The 23,772-nt window shown below is 30.2% G+C and overlaps 1 protein-coding gene across 1 annotated transcript; it reads left to right on the top strand.

Annotated features, from left to right (window-relative positions):
- The first annotated feature begins 7,629 nt into the window (after window positions 1–7,629).
- LOC124363596 lies at window positions 7,630–8,166 on the top strand. Its single transcript, XM_046818853.1, has one exon. The coding sequence runs from the start codon at window positions 7,630–7,632 to the stop codon at window positions 8,164–8,166; it is 537 nt and encodes a 178-aa protein (XP_046674809.1).
- Window positions 8,167–23,772: the final 15,606 nt, after the last annotated feature.

Here is a 23,772-nt window from a genome sequence, read left to right as displayed (position 1 = left end):
CTATACTTCCGACCTTATTAAATTTGAGATTTAAATACTTGTTGCAACGATTTTGAGGTAGTATTACTTTCACATATCGATAAGATCTAGGTATGAGACACTATGTCTGCACCAAAAAGTAAGAGCTTGATGTAATTGTAATGTATTCGTTACACTAAATTGAATGGATCATATGATCTAGTCTTCACATCGATTGAAATCGTACTGCTAATCAAGTGAGTGAAAATAATACCAGCAAAGTGAAGAACGATGTCAAATGTCTCCGAAGCACCAATAAACACTGTGGAACAGGATATGGTAGTTGGCTAAAAGGGACTAAGTGTATAGCCATGACTGCTACAGAAGGGGTATTCTGTTTCTTGTCACACATTTTACTCTGCGTACTCATTATGGTTAAAAACATTATATTAAAGTTATTACAAACAATAACATGACTTACCTCAGTCACTAAAATAACGTAACTCAGTGTACCAATCCTGAAAGTAAATTATTATTGACAATTTTAATAAATTTGCAATAGAAACAGTATGTGTTCCAATCACGGATAAGCCAAAATAGCATTAATAAACCATGGTTAAGCTAATATTTTAATGAAGAACACAGGAATTTTCCGGATCTTTGCCATCGTTCAGTGAAACAAAAAATCAGTAACGCGACGTCTCGAGATCTGCAATCTGATCTCTTTTTCAGGTAAATAACAAACCCAATACCTAATTACAAATTAATTAAACATAATTATGTATAAGGTTAATTATTTACCCGAAGAAGAGATCAGATACGGATCTCGAAACGTAGTGTTACAGAATTTTTCTTTTTACTGAACGATGGCAAATGTCCGAAAAACCCTGTTTCCTTAACAATCCTTTCCATCGTCAAAAATAAAGTACAAAAATTTTATTCTTACCTCCATGTTTGTGTCACCCTAAATACGAGAAAATATATTTAATACTGAAAGACATACGAGGGACTGTTACATAGGCTAACACAAGATAAATAACAAAGGAACAAAAATGGAAATTATAAATTATGATATTAAAAGACGTTTAAGGTTGACTTTATATAATACAATTACACACACACACATATAATTGGTTCTTCACAGATTTTCTTACATCCTTAGGGGACGTCATCCCCCTATATATCCATTATTATACTAAGATAATGTAGGATTTAGTATTTAGTAATCCTGTTAAAACTAACTAATTTATTAAGAATAAAATACTTATAGTGTTTTTATTAAGGTAGTAAAATATGAGCTGGCGGATACGATGTTGCAGAAATAAAGAGTTTTGAATCTGACGAAAACGAATTTTGGAGATGTGGAATGTTGCTTAATATAGACTAAAGTAAAAGGAGATAATATCAACCTAGACTCAAAACTAATGAATCAGCCACTAATAAAATGTTTTGGGCAGCCATTCGAAAAATCTATTAAAAACTATGATGTTGTAAAATTTAGACGGTTAAATTTTACTTTTAGATAAAGTTAATATTTCAAATATCTGTTAGAAAAGAACTTGAAAGATAAAACGTATACAATTTTAGAGATTAGGGTATACCTAAAAATTTTAAAATAAAAAGGGAGCTATCGTATCAGAACAATCAGAATTAAAACATCAAATGCACAGGCTGAGTAAGGACTTAGTTATTGATGGCACATTTGACAGCGTCAATCAATACTTATTCAGATTGTTTCTGCCTAATCTTGCAACCATTCGTCATTAAATGAATAATATACAGCAAGGGCATACGGTCCAAACTTTATACTGTTACAAAGGTTGTTATCCTTTTATCAATGATGACAGCTGAAACCGAAAGAGAGTACGCGAAATGTGTTACTGCAGTTGTGTAAAATTACTGCGAGAACTTCAAGTACTTATAATTTTATAAAGTAACAAATCCCTTCCGCTTAGCTATAAACATCGCTTAAACTAAGTTTAATACATATTCTCCGTTTCATTTATATCTTATTCCTCTTCAAAATTAAAAAACCACGGAGTAAATCTCAGTTGCAATACTTAGAGAAGAATACCACTAAGGTATTATCACAAATTATATGTAGTGGATGCTTTACACTATTATTTGGTATTTATTGTTTCACTATTCACCGATATAATAGAGACATTTCTTATCTTCGATGTTGCTATCTTGACCGGTATTTGTTGGAGGTATAACCATATGTTCCTGAACAGAGAGAGGTAATCATAAAAAAAATCATATACTAATTCCCGGTCTTTGTGAGAAGATACAGTTTTGTTACAGCAAAGCCATTCCATGCATTTTTCTAAGGTATAAGATTTTAAAAATTACATAAAATATAGTTTGGAAAATAACATGGTATGTTCAAAACGTATCAGTTATAATTATATTATTTTGTCTCCATAGTTTATTGGGCAAATCTTAGATACATCACACTGCATTTCCCTAATTTATTATATGAGGTAACTACAAAGTTTTTGGTAATCTATTTAATGATAATCCCTGAACGGTTGAAATATGCTCAAACCGATATCTGTTGAAGTTTCTCTAGTAGTATTGTTTGATCCCACACAATAATCCACCAAGTTTTGTGTTAAAATCACAAAATGTAATCTAATATCTTTAAAATTAAATTAAATTATTATTCCCATCCGGTAAATTGAATTATTTCGGTTTCTTCATAATTTCAGGCTATGATTGTATAGGATCAGGAATGAAATTTTACTGATTTTAGAATTTGCGTTGTTATAATCTACATATATTGTATTTTTAATGAAATAATAATATTCATATAATGTATTTATGTGCTTATTATTGTGTTAGAACTTCCTTGTTCTTCTATCGCAGATGACATAAATGATGAAAAAATGTTGAAATGAGATAAATGGATATCGTTAAAAAGTATGCATTTTTACAGAGCTGATTGATTTCTTTAGGGAATACCAATGAAATTGTTCTGTTTAACAAATACTAAAAAATATTTAATATTTATTTCATTTACTATTTTCAGCATTACATCTATAAATAATCGGCTTTAGTAGTCATCTCTAGCTTATATATTCCCTTCAGTTGAACGTAAGTAAGTGCAGCAAAAATCGACGTATCAGTTTTATGGGCAATCCTATGGATATCAAGAAGTACTCATTAACCGCAAATGTCGAGACATTGGAGTAGAATGGTTGATCTATGAATCTAGTCTACTGCGGAGGATTACTGTTGTAGTGGGCGAAACACCGCTTACTCTTACAGGATCTTGGTACTCCGGATGTTAAGAAGTGCTGACCCCTGCTTGCTTTGGCCTGGAACAGAGCTAGCCTTCCTTTCTTCTAAGGTATCATGTTTGAGATTTAGTCCGATATATCCTCCCTAATAGGAACTGGAGGCGGCCATTACACCAAATCTTATTTGTCCTAAATGTCCTGTCACTCATAAGCAAGCACAAAGTTCCTTCAGGCATAATTGTTAACAGAGGTTTATTCTTGCTCTTAAGTGAAAGAAGAGCCCCCTCTTCAAGATTTATCCTGTGGGTGTAGTATTAGTTTCCTCAGTTTACTGTCTCAGTAAAAAATCAGGATTTATAAGCGTCTGAAAAAATTATAAAATTTTTCGTTCAATACCACGTTTCATATTATACAATACTCTATATTTCTAGAATTTCAATATATTTTACACATAATCCTTTGTGACTATAATGTATATGTATCGTAAAGGATAAATAAGTGAATTGTAATGAAATCCAGGGAGTATTTATTTGAATAAGTTTATTGATTTACAGTATAACATGCTATTATTACTTGGTTAGTATAGCATGGTAAGAATAACAAATGTACCGTACGTAAATTAAAATTTTCATATCTCCATTTCTGTACATAGTATTATGCAGGAAAATAAAATTTTATTCCTCGCATTTCTTTCTCGTTTGTGACATAAATATGGGTTATGTCTGGCTAAGTAAAACTTTTAAATTCCATTATAGTGAAGGAACTAGTTCGCAAACAAAGAAACCCGTTCAAGCTATATTCGCTCTGTTTAGCCTGTTTGCACTTGAAGTCTGTTAATGAATTTTGCTTGAGGTTTGCTTTGCAAATTAACTTTAACAAACTTAGCACCGTGGACGTTTTTCATTACGAATATCAATTTCATGCTTTACTGACTGTTCTTGAGGAAATATTTGAGTTAATATGTAGGATTATTCTTAATTCTTTAAGTTATGAATTGTCACTTAATTTCAATGTTATTTTTGAATTAGCAATATCTTCGCAACTAAGGATTACTATGATACTCTAAGCGGTCAAATCAGGTTGTTGTAAATAACATTGTGACGTTTTCATCGATATGTACACAACAGTTTTGAGAATATAATTCTACCCTCTTTTTTAAATAGGTTTTCCTCTCGATGTTATTATACATATTGAATTTTGTTCCAAGAGGAAAATATACTCCTATTATTTCATAGTGATTACATGAGAAAAATACGGTATTCTGAAGTTTATAGCAGCTGTATTTTATAACAGGAATTAATATTTAATAATAGGATTTAATATTTATTGTTTAGCCCAATTTATAAATATTTATTTTTTCAAATATTATATTGTTTACAAAAGTATTTTTTATGCCCCATGTGGGATATATACGCCATAATGACAGATAATGAGTGTAAAGTAAATATTAAAAGTAATTTTTTAACGGTTTGTGGTTAACTCTAACATATGTTACAGGTGGAAGAGGCAGAGAGGTTTTAATGGATGTGCAAGGTAAGTAACATTTAAATGTTTATAACGATTGGTATTACAGATTAAGACGATATAATTTTATGAAATATTTTGTTGACAATTCAGTAAGTAATACAAAAATAGATACTGGAAATAATAAGTGTTGTTATAAATTGACGTAACTGGTAGATCTTATTATGTTATGGTTTATTTACTAAATTAGCAGGAACCTGATGACAGTTAAAGAGCAGGAAATAAACTGTACATCTATTTGTACAGGAAAGCATTGTTTGTCTGTCGTCACAATACCTAAAGAATTAACTGATTTAAACAACTTTTTGCCTGAAGTTTCACATCTATAAAGGACACATCGAGATTAATGGTGGTGCAGGTCCCTCCATGGGGTTGTGTGTATATTTTTTTACATATTTAACACAAGACATATTTAGTAAGGTTAAAAGGTTTTTGGTATTGTGTAATATTATGATTTTTATTTTTATGATAAATTATTTTGTAATGAACATTATTACGCTTACGTTGTATGATCAAACCTATACGTAGTATAAAGTTGTATATTTAATATTACTTAGTTTATGTGACTGTGCAACATTGTCCTCAATTAGAATTACTACTTTTAGATTTTACTTTATAGGTAGTATAATTTTTTTTTTAAAAAATCTATGAAATAAATGTAATAAACTATTTATCTAATAAAGTAACCTTATTAACAATGACAAATGTTGTAAGATTTACTTATTAAATTAAGATATATTGAAACTTCTCTTAAAGGCAGTAGTGCAAAGCAGTGGGGTTTTCTGATGATAGGGAACATATATGAATCTACTTTGTCTTGCCTTTAAAGTCACATTATATAAGCAGTGCGCATTAACCAAAACTGTAATTGTATAATTGCTTGTGCGTAGTTAGATAAAAACCTTGTGATACTCTTATTACAACATAAGGTTATTTTTATAAAATGTATTACTCTGCTTTTAAATTGAGATTTTAAGAGAAAAAGCATACGAATAACGAATACGAAATTGTCCACACAGTTACAATAAAATGAAATTAGATTAAAGAATGTTTTTAGGTTTGTGAAAACCGATGTATCACAAAAGACTGAATCTCCAGAAATTCTGTTGTGTTTGTTGAGGTTACTTCTGTTACATTCACTTCCCAGTTAGTTAAGGACCTTCCTTGGGTTATTACTCTTTAGAGAACACTTATTTTGTTCATTGTAAATATAATCCTTATGTCCAGCAATTTCGCTTCAATCCAAAACATATAACAAATGTAGAGGTTTAGACATTTTTATCTCATAGACAAGAAATACACTTATATGTCTAATCCTAATTAATTGTACCATTTATATCGTGGTCAAGTACATTTTAAATTAAATTAAAATGTACAAGTAAGTTTAAAATAAGAATATTATTATCTGTTTTGGGGTAGTTAACATAGCCTATCGTAATTTTGCTAACTACAGAAATCAACTACCTGGTTTACCATTTTGAATTAAATCAAGTTGGATTTAGTATTTTAAGAATTTCTATTTCAAAAAAAATTTAAAACAACTATTTTTACTCAAATAACTACTAAACAACTAAAAATTTGAAATAATACAAGTTTTTATGTGACTTAAATTCCCACTTTTACTGTAATACTTGAAAAGTAGAAACTGAATGATATAGAAAAATGAGTGAATAATATATGTGAGAACGACATCAGGTGTTTGTGATGAATTTTAAACAGTCATGTCACCTCGAGTGGTGGCTATGTCAATCTCAATGTTACTATTCGCGCTCATAATGTATTGCTTCTGGCTGCTTTATACAAAGAATGCCTTTCATATAACTATCTGCACTATAGTTAGTTGTTTAATAATGCAGTTAAATAATATTACCGCTATAAATATTTTTCTCTGTACCCTTTATTAATTTTCTTTATTATGTAGACTAAATGAGTTTGCATCAAAAACTCTGTAAAATATACTTTAGAAAAAAAGTTAATTTCATTTTAAATTAGTCTACTTTTTTGTTATACATCTAACAGTGCATCACTTGCCTTGAGAGCTACATTAGGCTATAATTATTTGAAAAACAATATAACCCACTGCTTATTGTGAGAACTAATTGTTGGAATGGTAATAATGTTAGGATAAAATTTAAATAAAAATATTTTTAATGCTGCGCAATAAAAATATTTTGTGTAAATATTTATACCACAAACTAGTGTTTAAATTTACTTAACAAAACACAAAATGAAATACTTATTATGTTATAAATGTAAACGTTTGTGAAGATATTTGAATTGTAGATAAAATATCACAAGAATACTTTTGTGAGGATTTGGTAGTAAAAACACTTGAAAGCAGTTTATTTAACGTACATTTATCATTAAGTAGAACCTAATTTTGACAACTGATTGAGTAACAGATGCAACATGCCACGCAGGGTCCTAAATGTTCGTATTTGTTGGAATAAAGTACAAGCTATTATAATAAAACTATTATAAAAAGCTATTATTATAATACTAAAAGGAGCTTTTAAAAATGTGTAAGTTTAAACAGGATAATTTAATCTTGGGCAATTTGCATCTTTATATTTTAAAAGAAATTAGTGTATAATACGATTTTAGAGGTTGGAAAACACGCCTATACACTGCCACTCATAATTGAAATAAATATTAACTGTTGTCTAACGAAAAGCATAAAGTTCACACTAGAGAGAACGAGTTTCTAGTAAACAGGAAATGTAATATTTACTGTATATATAAATCAAATATTTCAAGGAGTTGATCTAATTTGGATCTAATTAGCTATAATTTTAAAATTCAGTTTAATCCAAGACTTTTGAACGTAACAGATTTGGGCGTGTGTTTTTCTAGTGACATGGGATTTACTGAGCATTTGAATATTATTTGTAGTAAGGCTAACAAGATGTTGGGCTTTATATCTCGATTCTCTAGAGGCATCAATAATCCTTCTGCCCTACGTTCTCTCTATTGTTCGTTGGTAAGACAACTCTTGGAGTATGCCAGTCCTGTGTGGTCTCCTTATACAGTTGGTGCCGGGACTAGACTTGAGGCCCTCCAGCGACGCTTCATTCGTCTGGTCGGTGTGAGGATTGGCTACAACTATCCTGATGTTCCCGTGGAAGCATTAACTGCAGAACTTAATATTCCAACTCTGTCTTTGCGCCGTGATGTAGCAGATGTACTCATGTTGTGGAAGTTAGTTGGCGCCCATGTGCAGTGCCCAGATCTTCTCGCTGAAATTGGTATCAGGATCCCTGTAAACACCAGATCTAGTGGGCTTTTCAGCCGCAAGTACCACTCCACGAACTACGACTTCAACAGTCCACAGGCAAGATTTGTTCGACTGGGGAATCGTGTTGCATCAGAGTGCGATTTTTTCGCTGATGGCCTACATCAAATCAGAAAGCGGGCCACTTATGTTTTGTCTCAACACACTTAAAATCCCCTGTAACTTTAAAACTGTTTCATTTTTTAGCTTTTGCTATTTTGTATTTTTTATTATGTTCTGCTCTACTGCAAGGTACATTTCATTTAATTTCGACTTTTTGCATCATTGGTGTGTTTATATTACTTTGGTTGTTGTTATTTACGAGTACTTGTTGTTGTTATACTATTCTTTTATACATTGTTGTTAATTCTATTGTATGTTGGTCTATTTCATAATATATTGTTGATTTTTATATGATATTAGTGTATAACTAAACTTTCTTGTTGTGATGGACAGTTATTGGGACTTGGAATCGATCTTTTTCATATTGTGTTGTGTTCTGCCATTGCTAGCTCTGTATTATTTTATACTAGTTGTACTTTTTACTGCACTATATACACTGTACTGCCATCTTATTGCATATTGTATGTAAATTGGCTGCTTGCCGTTAATAATAAATAAATAATAATCCATTATGTGAATGCATGAAATGAAGGTATTTGAAACTTCATTCTTAACATTATGGAACAGCATCTTCAGAGTAGCGTAAGAAACAAAAATTGAGGGACAGGGCACTAACATGACCTAACGAACCCTTCGTTACGTGACTAAAATTGAAGGAAACAAGCGAGGGCAGTGAGCTCTTGCACATAGAAAATGGAATTACAAAGCAAAGCACCAGACACAAAGTGAAATATTTTTTATAATAAAATCATTGAGGAGTAAGCAGGTTCATATTTGAAGTGTGAATGTCGCTGTTCCAAATAAATACAAGATAGATGGAATGCTTCCAAAGAAGACATACATTTTCCTTTGGGAATATTTATCAATAGTAAATAGTATTAATAAATTGGGTCGATCCGTAAAGTTCTTGTTTATGCATGCATTTATTCAAGATACGGTTGAACGTAGAGAAATTCACGACCATGTATTTTTAATGGTTTAAGACACAGCCACACGTTAGAATAGTTTGAACTTTTTTCTTTAACCGAAAATAGATATAAAAATTTGGAAGTACCCATATTTTGCTGTAGTTGGGATTTTATCCCTATATGAACTATAAAATCATATCATAAAAACCTATATCCATATAAGCCCTATGAAATCTTTATTACCTTTTCCTTGTCGGAAATACAACGGCACTGAAAGTATCTTTAATCCAAAATAGTCAACTTTCAATCGAGTTAGATTGCGAGACATTTATATTAGGCATAGCTTAGTATAAAAATACATATATGAATTTGAAGTTGATGCAAAGCTGTAACATACCTACTTGTAAAAAATGTTTAGCATTTGCTGAGAAATAATAAGGCTTTTGGTAAACATCTGTAAGAATAAGTCAATATAGTTTTTCCCGTAACGAAGCATTTACAATTATATACAATGATGGCGTTATAGATTTATGAAATTATTTTGGTAAAAGTGTATCGTGGCATGAAAATAACATTACATATTTTTAATATAGTTACTAATAATATTGAAAACCCTCACAGATAATGAAACCATTAATTAACAATTTGCGTTAAATCGGTATTAATGGATTAAGTAAATTAACGATGTAAATTATAAACAAACATAAGTGAAATGAGTGTTGAAATTATTAATAAAATATGAACTTTATTGCATATATACTGTATATATTTTGCTCAGTCTGCTTTTTCTTGTATTGATAATAGATTAAATGATAAATAACACTTATGCTATTTAAATTAACTATCTCAAGGGTATCTCAAGAACAAAACCATTTGTAGACTTTAAATGTCTGCAGTGAAGTTATAGCAGAATATAGTATAAATCTGTAAACAGTTTTATTAAAATCATGTTAACATGCGAAATAAAACTGTTTGTGCGTCAAAGTTTTGCATACACCCACAGTGAAGCGTGTTATGCGAGAGGTGGGGTGGCGTACTCGTACATTGCAGTATTTAATCAGATTTTCTTAGTACTTGACTTTAATACAATACACTGCAATTATTATTAGAAACAAATTACTTGTATTATTTACTGTACTGCTATATTAAATCAGTTTCACTTGCTATATAATAGTAAACATATCACTGCTTATTTTTTATAGATAATTTAAATAACTGGTAAGTAACAATAATTGTAATATGCTGTAATAAGTATTTTTATATTAACAAATTTAACAAAACATTAAGATAATAATTTCACTTATAATACATTTTGTATATATATATATCTAATTTAAACAGTAGAATTTCTGATAATGTGTGGTATTGGTGCATTTATTTTGTTGTGATCAATATTTACAGGTTGTTTAACACCAATATATTGAAAAGTATATTACTCACATTTATACACGATGAATAAGTATCTTATTTCGCGTGTAATCCTTATGAGGTATGAATGTAAAGATGAGAGTGGTTTCCTCGTTTAAGAGCATTACACATTATCTGTAAAATATTTTTTTTCTACTACATAAACGTAGCTACTTGATCCATCAGTTCTTATTTTAACCAAATAAAATACCTATTTCGTATAAAGGTAAACTAATGAAATGCTTCTACTGAAACATACATATTACAGTAGTGCCACCGCATGTCACAGTATATCACCGTGAAATACTCACAGACAGACACGTGTGGTTAGAATTGTCCAAACTGGAATTGAATTGCTTTAGTCCTAACGAAGCATAACCTACTTCAATTAAGAAAACAGATCAATATTCAGTTATGATAGGATGTAATCTAAATGTTATCATAACAAACTTAATTACACTTTTTTGTTTTGCCGCATATTTGTTTACGTGTATACATTATTTATTACGACTTATATTATGGCTAGTATTTTAAACTATATTATTCTGCATGGGTGTTTAAGTCAGTTTAATAAAACTAATTTATAACGTACTAAGAATAACAGTGAGGAAAAGTATCCTGAAGTTATAATTGTAATGTTTTGTCAAATCTAAACATTATGATATTCAGTTTATTTAAAAATATAACAGTGCTATTCTTAAAATATTGTAGTGAAAATACCTAAAGTAACGCTTGACCTTTTTCTTTACTTAATTTCATCCAAGTTTCTGTTTCTTTAGTAGCATTTTTGTGTGACATAATGAGACATTTTCCTGTGGAGTGAGATAGTCCAGTAGTTTTTATGTCAATAACATGAACATATTGGTTACTATATATCCGACACAAGCTTATAGACCATCTTGAGATAATTTTAATATGCTTTTCCAGTGTACCCAACATTCCATTTTAACTAGAGCTTTTATAATTGCTGTTTGTGGTATTACGTTACCAATTTTGGTATTTCCACATCTGATGTATCATTTATATTACTTAGGACTGAGTGAATTTTTTTTGAAAATATAGTAAATACTTATAAAATACAGCTATTCATTGCTTTAGAGGATGAAATAAGTTATTATCAGTTTAAGATACTAATGATATGTACTTACGTTCGTAGCAGCCTAGAGGACTCAAGCAACTGAAATAAAATGGAATCCCTAGCTGGATTATCGGATTTTATATTTATATATGTCAGATAAATACAATACAGTTCTTGAAACAATACACTAAACTTTTGTTGCTAACAGAAATTGCCTGAATAAATTATACAATAAATTTAAGGATTTTGTTTTAGGTCTCACACGTTTTACAGCTTTAAATCCGCAGTAGGATCCGCTTCAAATGGGATTTAATGCTTCGCAGTCTAATGTACTATGATCGGTTGAGTTTTGGTGGAACCTCATATGGAACACGCACTATCTCCTTAAAATGACGCAGCCTATGCTTTAAAAGTAGAGCATCACTTGATCACTTTATCATCACCTTTAAGTGATCAAACGTTCTCTTGTACTGTTTCCTTATGAGGTGTGGAGTTAGTGTTACACTAGGTCCTCTAAGAATATACTGAATTATTTCCCAATTTTATCTTTGTAAGTTATCAATATTTCAACCTGGCTAAATGTTTACCTTTTAAAAGCTTGCGTAGCAGCCTAGGGATTAATAATAACACAGTTATCTAATATTATTTTAGTTTTGTTCTTAATATGAATTATTTATACTGGACATGTGTTAATACTGTGTAATACTTTTAAGTTATTTTTAATTCATGTCAGAATCATCAAATTCCATGCAAGTTGTGCCCACGTTACTATTTTTGAATATTTTGGTAAAAAATATATTTAAAAAAATCCTTATATACGCCCTTACCTATACCACACGTACCTATGTATCAATTAAAAGCTCGTCATACATAAGGACTGTGTTCCTCACTGCCCTGAAAGCTAATATTAAATTCCTAAGATTATGTTAAAACTGGCAATCCTTTAGAAAATGTGAAATTCATATTTGTTACTTCTTAAGAAAATGTTATAATTTAACCTATCAGAAATAACATCGAAATTATTGTTTGAAAGTAGTCTTAGGGTCAATGAAGACTGCCAAAGAAGGGGGTGAATACCTATAACGACTTGGATTGTAGATATTAATATTCCAGAGTATTAATATTTAAAATATCAATGAGACATCCAAGACGATATAAAATATTTTTTGATTATTAAGCTCCTAGTGAATATTCAGTACAATTTATTACTAAATTGTTTAACTATTAAATATTATCTGGTTTGTCTAAGATAAAAATCACAGTTCTAAATAAAAACAATGGATTTATTTTAAACTGCCAAATTAATAAGTTCAACGTTTCAGAATTTTCATCACTCTATTTTCAACAACAAATTGACAAACCGTTTTGTAAATTTAAAAGTTCCTTTGGCAAGAAATAAAAAATATTAATCAAATATATCAAATTAAAAATCAGAGCTCTCTTCTAAAATAAAATAATAAAGTTTTAAAATAAAAATCTAATACCACTTGGAAATAACTAAAATAAAAAAGTTCTCTTTTAAGTACACTCACAATTCAAAAAATAAAAATGTAAACTTCTCTTTACACTAGTTGAACCTTAACTTTCAAGTCTCTGCAATTCAGATTACAGTTCTATGAAACAAATATTAATGTTAAATTAATTTCCAATTAATAATTCACAATAAAACAGTTCCAGTTAAATATGAATAAATTACTAAATTTACAACTTTCAATTAAAGTTATTAACAAAGTTCAATTTTAATTCACTTTTCTTGCAAGCATGAACCAAATGTAACTTGCATGATTCTATTATGCTCTATTATTACGTTCTATGCCTTTGAGAATAAGTTATTCAGATTGCTCTGTATTTTCTATGAGTTCAATTTTTTCCTATAAAAAAAGACAAAAAAATTAATTTAATATCAGATCTGGAAGACTATTTCAATAAACGTACAATAAATTTGGTGCTTACCTCAAAATCCCTAGCGGAAAAAATTTAGAAACACGGCGCACTGTAATTAACTTAACTCACGAAAATGACCAAAAGAAGGGCGAAAATTATGAGCGGGCGCTTAAATACTTCCCTTTCCAATCAACTTTGCAGGACATCCGCGGTGTTCTCTCATTGGTCCAGTTGTATCAAACAAGGAGAACAATAGTCGCAACAAGAAAGTTCTAATCAATTCAAGGCAGTCAACCTGCTTTCCTAACAATTTAAAACTACTAGTACTAACTTGCCAAAGGATTACATGTTCGTTTTTACTCTGAATTTTTACAATATAATCTAAAAATTAATCCCAATATTTTGATCCCAAATTTTTCATTTAATTTAAGTTTTAATAAAAAATTTATAAACCAATGTAGCTTTAAAAACGCTACAATACCTGACATCAAAACTCGCAGTCGATTTTAGGTAGTCAACCTGTATGTTGTAATTTTATTTCAGGAAATATGTTGCCTTATTCCCTGTAAGCTCTAATATAGTACAGCCAAGAGCTGTTATATGGTATCAAACCTTAAGAAATAGAGAAAAATTTGCAAGAAATTATTGATTTATGAACAAATTTTTAATTAGCATTTCATGTAAGTTTCTATTTATACTAAACTCAAGGTACTTAAAGTTTCTCCGAATATGTTAAGGAAGCATTGTTCTGACTAAGTGGTTAGATGATGAATAGGTAACTGATGTTGGTAAATAAAATTGAAGCTGATACTAGACTTCTTTTACACTCTAATCATTGACTAACTGTCCATGTTTATGAGAATGCTTGCTAAAACTTTCTGGAATATTCTGTGAACATGAATCATCTGCATAATTCACAATGTAATGTTTAATCATAAAGCATACTAAAGAGAATATGTGTCCCAATAGTTGGGATTATATCCCTTATACCGTAAATTATAAATCCATTTTAATAGATGCTATAGTAATGAGTAAAAATGTACTAACATATTAGGTATGTTCTATATTGTAGTTGTAGGTATATAGTATTTTAAATTAAATTGCCGGGCTGCGGAATAAATACTATTCCACTGACTGGCCAGAATTTAGAAGTACATCCCAAGACAGTAGAGAGTTCGATGATATATACAAAAGGATACAATTTTTTAAGTACTTTAACGGAAAATGGCAGTGAGATGTTATCCTTATCAGGTAAAAGCGCTGAATAAGTCGATTTCATATTTAACGCTAAAAATATTTAACATGCCCAGACCATTTCCTGGTTGTATGAACGTGTTAATGGCTTAGACCTTTAACGTGTTGATGTTGGTAACAATGACTGACCAACATAATATGTAGTGATCATTGGGGTTATGGTGTTTACGCTATCACGTCCGTAACCTGATCAAATTCTTCTTTGAAATTAAGCCAGGCATTGTAGTTAAGTTATGTGAGAAATTTTGACAGTTTTTAGATATTGATAGTAGTAGTAAATAATATGTAATTAATCAGCGTCATTAAATCATTTATGGACTCTTCTCACTATGAGGTGTAAATTACTTTATAACGATACAATTTTTATCTATTTATTACTAGTATGGGTTTTAGACATATTCAGATAGAAATAAAAATAGCTAAATACTTTTACTCAATATCAAGCTTTTTAAACATACACTGCTCGTTGAGTTTGATCAGCTCGATGATCAATCCTGATCCAATCAACTTAGATATAATTAATCTAGTCATCCGTCGGGATTTCCAAAGTTTTAATCAAAAATTTTGTTATTGCTGAATATATGATTCGATGTTAATCAATGCTTCAGATCCAATAATTACAGTAGAGCTCTAGAAAAGTAACCACAACACTCCTTTTCCTTTACTAGTACTCTTTCAGAAAAATTAAAAAATTCTTTGACACCATAAGCCAATTACAGACAGATTCTTAATAAGGCTACTTTAAGAATGTATTCGTAGACTATCGAGGATAAGTAATATGTAGAACTTTGAAGTAAAGCAGGGGGGCAATGTTGTTATTTATTTTACAGTAATTAATAAAGATGCTTGACCTTTACATGGGATCTGAAGGTTAAAGCCTACGGTTAAAGCGTATTAGCTTTCGCAACTGTATTTCATAAGGAGCCAGCGCGGTAAGAGCAGGAGTCAAGTTTAGTGATCCTTCGTTTACCTTTTAACGATTACATGTTAATTACTCAAATTTGAGCTCTAAGAGTAGTAAATATTCCGTTTAGTGGTAGGAATAAGAACATTTTTGTTTTTATTGTACATTTCTATAATTTTCCGGACAAGGCAAACATTTTCTTATGATAAAAAAGAGAAGAATGTTAATATTTAGATCAAGGCTTTGAGATGACTGCAGTTAGTCACTTTGTGAAATGTATGATATATAATTTACATGTAAAATGTATGAATAAACCAATGATTTTAAATTTTTTTTTTACAAATGCATCGAAACACATAGTTATAACTAAACCGTATGAATATAGACGCATTACATAAATCGGAACTAGTTAGTAGAGATTTCACATTTCCCTTAGATAAATGTATTATAATACTTTATAGTAATAAAAGTAAATTCTAAAAGTAATGACAGTTTAGGCTTATTTATAATACCAAAGAATGTGATCTGCTTCAAAATCTTAGGGAACGAATGAAGAATTTTGGCATAATTAGTTTTGTGTAGTCCAGTCAGATATAATATAGAGCTGCAGGTCATATAATGGACAGTGACGAATGTTATTGTAATTCAATTCCGTATGTGAGTTCTGAAAACATATCGAGTTAAAACTGGGATCAGAAATAAAACGATATCAATGTGTAAACAAACCAGATGTATTTTATAATACATATACATAGTAAATATAATAAACTGTGTGGCACATCATAAGTTTTATATAATTACGATTCGTTTATACATTTAATTTTTTTTAAAAGAATAACAGTTTTAGTTACACATATTAATTGTTTATGAAATTTGAACAAACACTACATTCTTAATAATTCAACTTCCAGCAGTAGAAAACATTAATCTTAAAAAAAAAAAATTCCCTTCCCACGCGGAATTTAGCCTATCTTTCAATTTTGACTCATAACGCGTAATTAACTTTAAATTTTTTTAAATTTTACCAACTCTAATTTTATTTTTAGTTAGTGGTGGCTATTAGGAATAAAAAATAATACAGTATTACAAAATAATCAGACCCCTATATTTTTTAAACAATTTTCAAATTTTACAAGAAATCGTCAAGATTTGTTATTGCATAGAACAGTATAGGCCTATAACGATACAACAAATACAGTAATAACAAAATAAAAAGATAATATAATGCTAAATACAACAGGAACACGAACAGTAAATAAGGAAATATGGGAAAACAGCGTTAAACACTAAAATATGCCGTGCCGGGATATATCCGTTTACCGCGTAATGGTTCGCCGCAGACTGAGGCTAAATCACGCCACGAGGGACAAAGCCACGCCCTCCCACCACTGCGACGCGCCAATGAGGTTCAAACTGTAACATATTCTTTTCGGAACAAGTATTCAACACTCCCTTGAACTCTAGCGGATTCCACGGTAACTAAAATTTATTAAATAACACAAAATATACTTTGAATGATATATCTGTTTACCGCGTTTCGGTCAAAATTAGGCGTAACGGATATATCCGGTTGCCGCGTGGGAAGGGTTAAATAGCAAAACAAACTAAATAGATGGCATAATCTCGTTAAATTGGACATATACTTCCCAAAATATAGTAGTTTAATACATTTTTTAAGTACGATACATAGTAATATTTTTTAAAGCTAGAGTAAATATACTATTTATAAAGTTAAAAATAGTAAAACTCTATCACAAAAATATCTGTAAACAGGTTTTTTTAATATTATTACTAGCAGATACCAGGGCTTCGCGCACAATTTCGTAGGTTTTGAACCTGTGAGATTACTAAAATAAATTATATTTCCTACGCTAATGTCTAGTTTGACTTCTTTCCATGATCAAGAAAATATGTTAAAAGCGTAACTATAGAAAAACGCTAAGAACATAATATGAACAAGAAAAAAATAATTCTTAGATGAAGTAGGTACTGGAAAGAAAGTGTCTTTAAACATGAACAAAATGAAATCTTAACATGGAAAATGTGATTAAGTTGGTTATGTTTCTACAAATATGTGTAATATTATTTATGGGCAATGTTGGTTAATTAATAAGATCATTACAATTAACAAGTCATAAAAATCCAAAAGCATAGTCGACATCTAGAGTCTCTTCTTGAAAGAAGAGAACCTTAGCCAACCTAAGGAAATTTTATCACGTTTTAAATGTTTTCTATAATTTACAGTTTTAATAAACTGATCATGATTTCAATTAAATGGATAACTTGGCCTTCTTATCACTATTTTTAGTTCATATTATCTTATATTACTTAATATTACTGGTATTACTATCATTAACAGGAATTTTATAACTATTACTTGTCTGATGAATGAGCACAAGCAAGTGCCACATTAGCATTCAATAAGTGATCTTAGATGTCTCCATAAAACCTAAGCTATGTGCCTTCGAACAACAAGCATATATATTTTCATACATCATTTTCGGGATTAGAATTGTTTTACAGTCAAAAATGTCACATTTTTAAAAGCTCTGTTCTTATGTGTAGAAATATTTATCCTTTAATGTATTTGAAGCATCTACACATCCGATATTCTTAGCATTCAAAAGTTTACACTGCATTGGAACTGTCTAATAGATTTCAAAAGTAAGTTATAAGTTTCCTGTATATACCAAACCGTAGTTGTAGAGAGTGTTACTTACTGTGTAGGCCACTGCTTCTCTGGAACATTAATTCCATGACATTGAAAATAAGATACGCTGTATCTAGTTGTTAACATATGGTTAATAGGTAGACGATAAGTGTAGTCCATGTTATTAGATTTGTTGTGGTAAGGTCAATGGATAATCTTCAGTTATTTATGAGGTGCCTGTTTAATAAATGCAAGGTTTGTAGCATTGCCTTTTTGTTATGTGCTATAACTTTATGGTAAAATCAAATCTCAAATTAAAAAAAACATATTTCAGATGTAGCCTCGAAAAGTGTTTGATAACTATGTGTATAATTATAAACCTTTTAACATAACCTTAATTTAACTTAACCTTAGTATCTGAAGATGAATTCCCAGAATTCTAAATGTGCATAGTATTAAAAATAAAAGGTTTAAAAATTGTTAAAAGGTTTATAATTATATACATATTAAAAAACATAGTTGAGGGTTTTATAATTTAATATTTTTCGCTTCAAAGAAAGTTTATTCAAAGCAAGAATATAAAAGTGACGTCCTAAAATAGAGGAATTGCTTGGGGAAAATTGCACCTGCGTTAGCCCTGCTTGAATTAAACGTGGTCATTATTGAAAGAACCAGCTTTTTGTCCTTTCCGTCCGTATTTACTCCTATTATCCATCCTTTTCGTTATATAATAAGAAAAATATTTAAAAGGTACAGAAAATTTCCTATTAATATTTATCCACTCTACAAAGTGCAAGCAGTATGTAAAACTAATTATTTTATATTTGTAAGAACTATTGATGAGAAATAAACATATATGTCGAATTATGTTTTTTGTATTTGGAGTACTATAACTCCAAATACTATTAGGTACGAGAAACGTTAGCTTAGGAAACCTATATGTTAGTATAACTGTAACAAAAAAAAATAGTTTGATTCATTAGGAGGTATTGACGTTTCATTCAATAGAGACTAAGCCGACCTTAATTTTTCTTTTTGGGATCAACAGTATAAATCTACCTTAGAGTATTAAATATATCATACTGTTTGTAAACCCTTTCCACTGCTGTCATCGGCTCAAACCACATAGGGTAAAATATAAATAAATCCTAATCAATTAAAAGACTTTTGATATACAATTATCATAACATAGTGGTTTCATGTCCTATTTCAAGAACATCTTTATCATATATATATATATATATATATATATATATATATATATATCATATGTTATATATTTGTACAAGCGAGAAAGATAAAATTTTCCTTCAATTTTCGTGCTAAATTAATCCTTGGTTTTCGTTTCTAAGTTGTGACTTTTCATTATACTTAGTCTAAATGGACCTTTGCGCTTACTTCCTGATTCTAAGAGTATTTAGGTTGATGTAGATTCTTAGAAGGGGGCCACCTTTTCTTGAGATCTCTTGAGGAGAGAGGTCACCTTTAATGTCACCTTGGTAGAATGGGAGCACATGTATGTTCCAGCGTCCAACGTTATCCTAAATTTAATATACAAAGTTGTATCTACGTAGGCTCAAACAAAAATCTCGACAGAACTGTCTAAAGTTGGTGCTACATATCTCATTACACAAACTCAGTTTAGAATTCCAATTATACACAAAACACAACAAAAAAAAGTTGTGTCGTATTTTGTGTTTCGTGTTTTTTTTTACACAAATTGTAAATAGAAATCTACCGATAGAGTTTTAATAAAACTAGGCCCTAAAATATGTTTGGTAGACATTCAAAAATCTACTTTAAAAGAAATAAAGCCATTAACACTTTTTGAACATGATTTTTTAACGCATCCACCAAGAATGAATGAGCATCATGAAGATAGAAAAGTTATGTAACAACATTTGTAAGCTAAATAATTTACTGAAAAAATATTAAAACAATAGAATTTTTAACTATATTTATGAACAATCTTTAATAACTGAATATAAAAATATTAATCGGTTATAATTGGTATCTACAGATAATATTAGTAAAAACTGAGGAACTTGATGTGGTAGAATAAAGGAATATTAGATCGGAAATGTATAAGCGTTAAGCTAAACATAGTCTATCTGCTCGGGTTACTAAATGCTTTTCCATTAACACTCCTGATACGGGTAGCATAATTCACTCGCAAAATATATGGCTAGTTAAAATAAGATATTGCACCTCAAGATTACTTAGCTCATTAGTAATTCCTATAATGACATTAGGTATTGCCAGCGAAGAAGATTTTACCTAAACACTTCTGATGAAATCAATGAATTCGGGTTTTTTTAACTATATGTGAGTATGTTCCCAGCGGCAATGTTATGTATTCACTCAAACGGTAATTATATTAAATATTTTAGTCAAAAACGGAGAATTCTTTATTGAGATGGCTAAAATGACACATTACCTTTAAGCCCGAGATTTTTTACAAATATTATTATTTAACAAAAAATGCAAAACCTCTATTACGACACCTTTATTCAAACTTTCATCAGACAGTCCAACGTTAAAATGTAACAGAGTCATTAGAGGGGGTATCCAAGAGTGAGCCATTGATCACTCTCATTGCATTGTTGAGATGAACATCTGCTTCTCTCACATGAATATTGCTAGTCGATGAAATATTCGTAATATTCTACCTCATAGTATTGTACTAGGGATAAAGCCTTCGTAAATAACACAATTGCATAAATATTAGTGAAATGACGTTGAAAATTAAATTTGTACTAGAAGGTTGTTTCTCAAAGTGACCTCAAAATAAAGAGTGACGACTTAGTGTTGTGTTATCTTATTGTGATTTCGACGATCTTTATGAAAATAGATCATGGTGTAACGTATACTTATGTTTGAAAGAATTAGATTATATTTTCCTTACTAAAAAGCGGTTTCTGATGTGGCGGGGTTAAAATATATAATAATTCTTGTATTAATCCTACTAGTATGGGAGAATATTAGAATAAAATTTTTATGCAGAATTGTAAATCTTTTATCAGGACACATATTTCAAAGAATTTGTGTAAAATGAAATAATGGAAAAGTCTGCTAGCAAGCTATTCATCAGCCTAATTCCTTTCTGCTTTATTTTTATCAATATAAATACCATGAAAGTGGATAACAAAAGTTAAAATCTTTAAAATTTAATATATAAATAAGACTCAATTACAGATTTTTAAATTAGGAATTATATTTTAGCAATTACAATTTGGTTAGAACGTACCTTGTTCAAAAATAGTTACAGACGTCTCCAGAAACCCTCACAATATTGAAAAAATAGTTTTTGATATTTAGATATGATTGTGGTATTAAGAACAAATGTCTATATTGGGGTATTTTAAAAGATATTGTTAATATAATTTATAAAGAATGTGATGTGCAACAACAGAAGGACCTGCGTTTTCGTTTCAAGATTATTACATTGGACAGTTGTAACGTCTATAACTCTGTAACATTACTCATTCTAAAGTGTAATATCTTATATTTACACTCGTAACGCAGATCGTTATAAAGTTTATATATCTGAAAGTTTATGCTAACTAAACTCTTCTATATGCTATATAAATATTATGAATGTAATAAGCTCTAAATATTTTTCCAAAACCTTAGCAAATGTATTTTCTTTATAGACGAGAATTAACTTTCAAGAAATATGATTTTCGATAATCTGATTTTGTGGTAACAGACCGTACATGTTTTTTTATTTGATGAAATTATGAGGCTCTGGTATATTATCGTTAGATACTAAAGAAAAAAACAATACATTATGCATCTATAGAGGTTTTAATTTTGGACGGGTATATGTTGAGATAAAATAAAACAGGCAATGTATGATATATTAACGAAATTGATTGTTCATATGAAAGGCCCATGTATGCCATTATGTATAGAATATGACATCGTTCTAATGTCCACCGTGGTTTCTCAAAATGGTACGGATTCTAGTTTCAATTATCATGCCGTATAAATCTTGATGAATTTGAGCGATGGCCTGGGTTATGTTAATCTTAAGTTCATTGGTTGATTAAGGCCTATTGGCATAGACCTGCGACTTCAGAAAACCACATAAAAAAGTCTAGTGGCGTCAAATCGCACGATCTTGGTAGCCAGTTCACGTCACCTCTGTGAGAGATAACTATACCCTCAAATCGGTTATACAAAATGTTCATGGTGTCGTTCGATGTGTGGCACATAGCGCCGTCCTGTTAAAACCACATGTAGTTTACGTCCATATCGTTCAATTTGGGCGAAAATATATCCCGCTATCATCGTTCTGTACCGTTTGCCTCACTAACGTTGTTTTCAAAACAAAATACGGACCAATGACACGGACAGCCCAAAATCCGCACCAAACAGTAACCTTTTTGTAGATGCATCGCTACCTGGTGAATCTCATGTGGATTGGCGTTGTATTTTTTATGACATGTATTAAGTACAGTAAATCTAAGAGAGTGTACAATTAGGATACTTGGTTTCTAAAAATTATTTTCCTTTAAATGTTTACCTATTATTCCACAGTTAAATAAAATATTGTATACCTACCAGTAGTATATAGAATAAAATCATTCCATATTGTCTATCAATAGTGTACAGTATTTTATCATCAAATGATCACTTTATTGACTGTATCCGCAAAGAAGGCTTAATCTGTTTATATCGATCGTTTACGTGCTGGGCATCTACTTAACGTAATTTAGAGATATATCTTTATTATATTGGTAGTCTATACATACATAATAAACACATAATCCAACGGTAGGATAATGGTTTTAAAGGGTCTTTAGACTTTAAATTAATTTTAGCGTTCTTGCTGTGGTGTTACCTAGGCCTCTATACGATTGTATATATTAACAATGTTGTCTAATTGTTTTCAATAAAAAGAAAAATAAATCAACAAAAATTCCAACTGAGATGTCTGGGTAACCGGACATTGGCACTGCGTATCATGATCATAGACAGCTTTCAAGGAATTAAGTGTTCAGGTCATAATTTTGATTATGACTTTATATGTTAAAAGGTTTTATCTTAAATATTCGTCATAAAATCACAAGGGTAGTCTGAAAAATCTACTTAGCCGTAGTAATTGTGTTAAACTTTGGTGCGAGCTATTGGACTCGTAATCTCAAAGCGGTAACAACTTTACCACTAACGTGTATCCGCAATAACTCTTTTGAAGAGTAAATGGAAATTGTACGGTCGATCCATTACATTTGAAACCATAAATTAAAGGGCAATGTTATTTTATAGATAAAGAATTTATTTTATTCATTGCACTTTCATTCCTTTTATACTAAAAAAAATTGAATGGAGTAAATTGTAAATGTGTTCATGCAAGGTATGGAAGAAACCACTTCGACATCGTTGGACGGCATATCGGCAGTAGCTGCATGAAAAAAACCGACGGACTGTGCACTAGGCTGATGCAATAAACCATTCCCTCCACGACTACAATTCCAAAATAATTTAGAAAACGGTGTTTAACTGTTTTGAATCGAACCTTGTTACAAGGTTATATGTACACAAACACACACACACACACACACAC

The sequence above is a fragment of the Homalodisca vitripennis genome, chromosome 5 (assembly GCF_021130785.1).
Source record: "Homalodisca vitripennis isolate AUS2020 chromosome 5, UT_GWSS_2.1, whole genome shotgun sequence".
Taxonomy (NCBI): domain Eukaryota; kingdom Metazoa; phylum Arthropoda; class Insecta; order Hemiptera; family Cicadellidae; genus Homalodisca; species Homalodisca vitripennis.
This window is presented reverse-complemented; position numbering and strand designations above follow the sequence as displayed.